This window comes from Dysidea avara, chromosome 1 (assembly GCF_963678975.1).
Source record: "Dysidea avara chromosome 1, odDysAvar1.4, whole genome shotgun sequence".
NCBI classification, from domain to species: Eukaryota; Metazoa; Porifera; class Demospongiae; order Dictyoceratida; family Dysideidae; genus Dysidea; species Dysidea avara.
In genome coordinates, this window is record NC_089272.1 from 38,631,785 (window position 1) to 38,636,073 (window position 4,289).

At 38.4% G+C, this 4,289-nt stretch overlaps 1 protein-coding gene across 4 annotated transcripts; it reads left to right on the top strand.

Moving 5' to 3' along the window:
- The first annotated feature begins 1,282 nt into the window (after nt 1-1,282).
- On the top strand, nt 1,283-3,712 carry LOC136264226 (uncharacterized). Of its 4 annotated transcripts, none has more exons than XM_066058941.1 (8): nt 1,283-1,976; nt 2,025-2,178; nt 2,305-2,409; nt 2,663-2,727; nt 2,788-2,816; nt 2,907-2,999; nt 3,444-3,508; nt 3,568-3,712. In XM_066058941.1, exons 3-8 carry the CDS (start codon nt 2,399-2,401, stop codon nt 3,635-3,637), a joined length of 333 nt encoding a protein of 110 aa, XP_065915013.1. In that variant the 5' UTR covers nt 1,283-1,976; nt 2,025-2,178; nt 2,305-2,398; the 3' UTR covers nt 3,638-3,712. The 4 variants fall into 4 exon arrangements, with proteins under 4 accessions (XP_065915013.1, XP_065915030.1, XP_065915024.1 ...); XM_066058958.1 differs by having other exon boundaries at nt 1,290-1,976; nt 2,867-2,999; nt 3,568-3,697; XM_066058952.1 differs by having other exon boundaries at nt 1,292-1,976; nt 2,460-2,727; nt 2,867-2,999; nt 3,568-3,695.
- Nucleotides 3,713-4,289: the final 577 nt, after the last annotated feature.

Here is a 4,289-nt window from a genome sequence, read left to right on the forward strand (position 1 = left end):
AGTTACTTTCATGTATACACCTGTTTTATAGCCAAGGTGTTCTTGCATGGATTAAACTTTAGTAATTGTATTCTTGGCCGCTTCAGATATCAGCTCTTTAAGTTACCAGTTACTTTTCACTTCAGCTAAGCTGATTTTTCTTTTTGTTTTTTTACATTGGGTTCCAGGTACTTGTAGTTTCTTGGGCGCGCCTTTTTTACAGCGAAGGTGTTTTTGGGGTGGATATCACTCATTTTTGTCAGTGATAGACTCTACATTTGGTTTAAAAGGTAATTTTTTTGGAAATGAGCAATTAACATTAATGCAGAATATTATCTTGGAGAGTCAGTAAAATCCGTACATAATAATGATTGTTTCATAACACCGTAAATTCGGAAGTATGAATTTACGGTGTAGTATGACTGTTCTATTAGAGTAAATTTATCTTTACTGCCTGTACGTGATGAATATATCTCATATCTGTGCATGTTAAATGCTTCAGACACCTAATTAAACTTGCAAGTGCCTAATTAGTTCACAGTTGCTACACAGCTATAAATACATTTGTAATTGTTATCATCATAATCATTTATCATGTTATAACCATTTTTTAATATTTTGGTCACAACTTCAGGATTAGAGCAGCAGAGAAAGGAATAGAGGACTCAACCATCAAGACTTGTATATGGGAGATGGAACAGTATTGCGATGGACAATGCCGGTACTAACCCCTCAAGGGTGTTGCAGTACAGTATAGATGCAAGACCAGAGCCTTGATCGTCACCTTTTGACTGTGGTCACAACTTCAGGATTGGAGCAGCAGAGAAAGGAATGGAGGACTCAATCATCAAGACTCGGGGAGATGGAATAGTATTGCCATGGACAATGCCAGCACTAACCAACCCCTCAAGGATGTCACAGTGCAGTATCGATACAACCACTCCAACCAGTGCATAAGACCAGAGCTCGATCATCACCTTTTGGCTGAAATTTTTATACTTGATGAAGCAATTAAAACAAAAAAGTTGTAGTACTTGTACTTTCCTGAGGGAACATGTCCCCAGAGTCCCTGACTCCCTTGCCTGTTCAGCAGAATAATAGGATTGAGCCTTACTACCAGTTTCACCTTTATCCTTGGCCTGAATGTACATATCAGCAACATAATACAGTAGCTGTAGATAATGCTAGTTAATGCCCCTAGGCAGAGCTATAGGGGTGGGAATTTTTCCCTACTATCATACTATCATAGTAGTTCTTCTCGCAGTTCTTTGCCTGGCCATCATCAACTAGTGTCTATCAACTGCTGTCAAAACATTAGTCTCGTCCCCCAGACCCTTCCTCAAGCATGCTTATCACACAAAAATAACTTAGTTTAGCAGTGCACAAACAATTATTCATTGACAGCTTATACTACACTTACCGCATTTTTGAACCATGTATACCACCAGAATCCACCAGATTGACAACTAACACGTGATCTATTTAGGGGAAATCTCGTGGAAAGTCCCTAATTACCTTAAGAGGACACTCATGATACGTGGTTTTAAATTGAATGGTTTAAGAATGTAACTGGATGGTGAGGCGTACTTTAATCGGCTCGACTTTACTGAGAAACTCGAGCCCCTCGTGAGAAACTACATCGCTTGAGCAACGCTTGAAAAAGTAGGAGTCAAGAATACTGAGGGACTCTATGATATATGCCGGTCTTGAATGCTAACGAAACGAGGAGTGAAGTTTGTGCAACGTGTCACATCGCCACACACTGATTCACCGTGTTTGTGCGATTGGGTTTTTGGACCTGTCCACCAGATGTTGAAAGGAAATTCATTCCACCACATGTTGAAAGGAAATTCATTCCAACTTGTCAGAAGTTATTGGTATACTCATTGTTGGGGTCCATGGGGACATCGATGATCATTTACCAGTCAGCTGTAAGTAATGTCACAACAGAAGGAAAGGAACCATTTCCATACCCCTATGGCATACTGATTTTCCAGGTCAGTTTATGTACACCCAACCACAGAAATGTAGAACTTTGGTTGCAGGTGGAAAATAAACACCTTTTTACTCAGTTACAAGAGATTCACCCAGCTGGGATAAAATGTTGAAGTGAATGTCATTAGTACCTACTTGCGGTTCATCAGGTATTGGACAATTCCAAGTGTCCAGATTATGCAGTTGTCCAGTTTACACGTTTAGGCAAGTTCCACAACATCCTATAATCTATTACTATATCAGTGTGGAATAATGCTTATATAATATTTTTCATATTCCAGGCTTTAGGTATGTGTATTGTATTTAACACCTGCATGTTGGTTTTTGCAGGCCATCTGGTCATACTGGTTTATCCACTAGCAGTTGAATGTGATCATGGTACATATGTAAGTTGAGACCATGCAGGAACAAAGATAGAGGTGTCATGAATTTCAGGTCAGTTGACATTCAGAGGAATTGTATTATTGCAATTGTTCTTTTTGTAGTTATCAATTATCAGTGACCAGTTTGTGATAGCGTACTTTTGTTTGACTAATGACCAAATGTTCTGGTTTACATGCTTACCCAACAGTTATGTTACTCACTTAACCTGCATATGGGATATATATTTTTAGTTCATTTTGATTATTCATCCTTTATTGGTACAGCCTGGCATATTGATTTTTTGCACATTCTCTTTTTAATTCAGTGCCTGCTGGATTGTTTCGTCAGATATCGAAACAGATGTCTTTGGTGTTGCGACCGATGTTCCAGGTCAGTTTGCGTGTGTGTTTAATTTAAGGTTGACTTCAGTGCCTGCTTATTCTTTTACAGGTCTCGGTATTGAGTGTCATGAATTTCAGGTCAGTTGACGTACAGAAGAAATGTATTATTGCAATTGTTGTTTTTGCAGTTATCAATTATCACTGTATACTAGTGATGTGAATTTGCAGGTCAGTCTACTCAGATGTATCAGGCATAGTGTTGATGGGTTCGAACAAGTATCCAGTGTAGACTGTAGTGGCATCAAGGGTGTTAATTTCCAGGTCAGTTTACATGTTGTGATGTTAGTGATTTTTTCCTAGTACCCAGATATTAAGTGTATTGTATTTAATGCCCACCTGTTATGTTTTTAAATTATGGTATATCAGTGTAGACAGTGCAACAGTAAGCCTTCTGTGTTGTAGTAACTATTTGTTTCATAATATTATGCTGTTGTCCCGGAATGGCACAATTTTTGGCAACCAGTGTGAAGTCCGGTGGTACAAACATTGTATTATGACCAAGTTGTGATAGCGTACTTTTGTTTGACTAATGTCCTAATGTTCTGGTTTGACTAATGTCCTAATGTTCTGGTTTAACATGCTTATCCAACAGTTATGTTATTCATTCACTTAGCCTGGGATATAATTTTTGTTCATTTCGATTATCCATGCTATTATTGACACAGCCCGGCATATTGATTTTTTGTACATTCTCTTTTAATTCAGTGCCTGCTGGATTGTGTCATCAGACATCGAAACAAGTGTTTTTGGTGTTGCGACCGATGTTCCAGGTCAGTTGCATGAGTGTTTAATTTAAGGTTAACTTCAGTGCCTGCTTATTCTTTTACAGGTCTCAGTATCGTCATGCTGACATACAAGAAATCATCACTATTGTTGGAACTATTTTAGTCTTGATGTGATGTTAATTAACGTTGTTACACATTGTTGTATGTTTACCATATGGCAAGAAATTATTATGGCCATCATGAAATTTGAATATTGTGTAAGTTGTGTGGACCAACCCCAACTCCTACATGGCCACTGGCAAACCACGAGCCACATTCGAGCCACAACACCACCAACCACATTCGAGCAATCCATTACAAAATTTTGTTGCACCATTTGTGTGTGCATAATACTTAATGAAAGCCACAACACAAGCTACATGGTACATACTACATAGAGGTGGTAACCCCTAAAGGCTTGTTACCTTTTGTATTCACCTTATCGGCCTTTGTGGTTAATCTATTAAAAATTACATGTAAATAGAGAATTGAAGAGTATGCTTAAAGCACCTTCGCTAGTGATTTTGTTCTTCAAACCATATAAAACAACTGGCGATTTATAAACGCTCGCATGGGGTGTGGTACTAAATGGAATTTAAAAGATTTCTGCTTAAAACGCCATCCCTAGGGAACTTACGGTTCAGCACGCTGTCACAACTTGTTTATCAGGCATTAGAGTTTGTGTCCACGTCGTGTCTTTAAAAGTTATTGTAGGGATTAGAGGTTGATTGAAGAAAATACGCGTATAGGCAAACCAGGATTGGATAATGTCAGTGCTAGATGGACT

What these genes read in the sequence shown, in the direction of transcription:
- LOC136264226 (XM_066058941.1), top strand. An exon ending in TGTTGCGACCGATGTTCCAG is followed by an intron (nt 2,728 to 2,787) that starts GTCAGTTTGCGT and finishes ATTCTTTTACAG; the next exon opens with GTCTCGGTATTGAGTGTCAT. An exon ending in TTGAGTGTCATGAATTTCAG is followed by an intron (nt 2,817 to 2,906) that starts GTCAGTTGACGT and finishes GTGAATTTGCAG; the next exon opens with GTCAGTCTACTCAGATGTAT.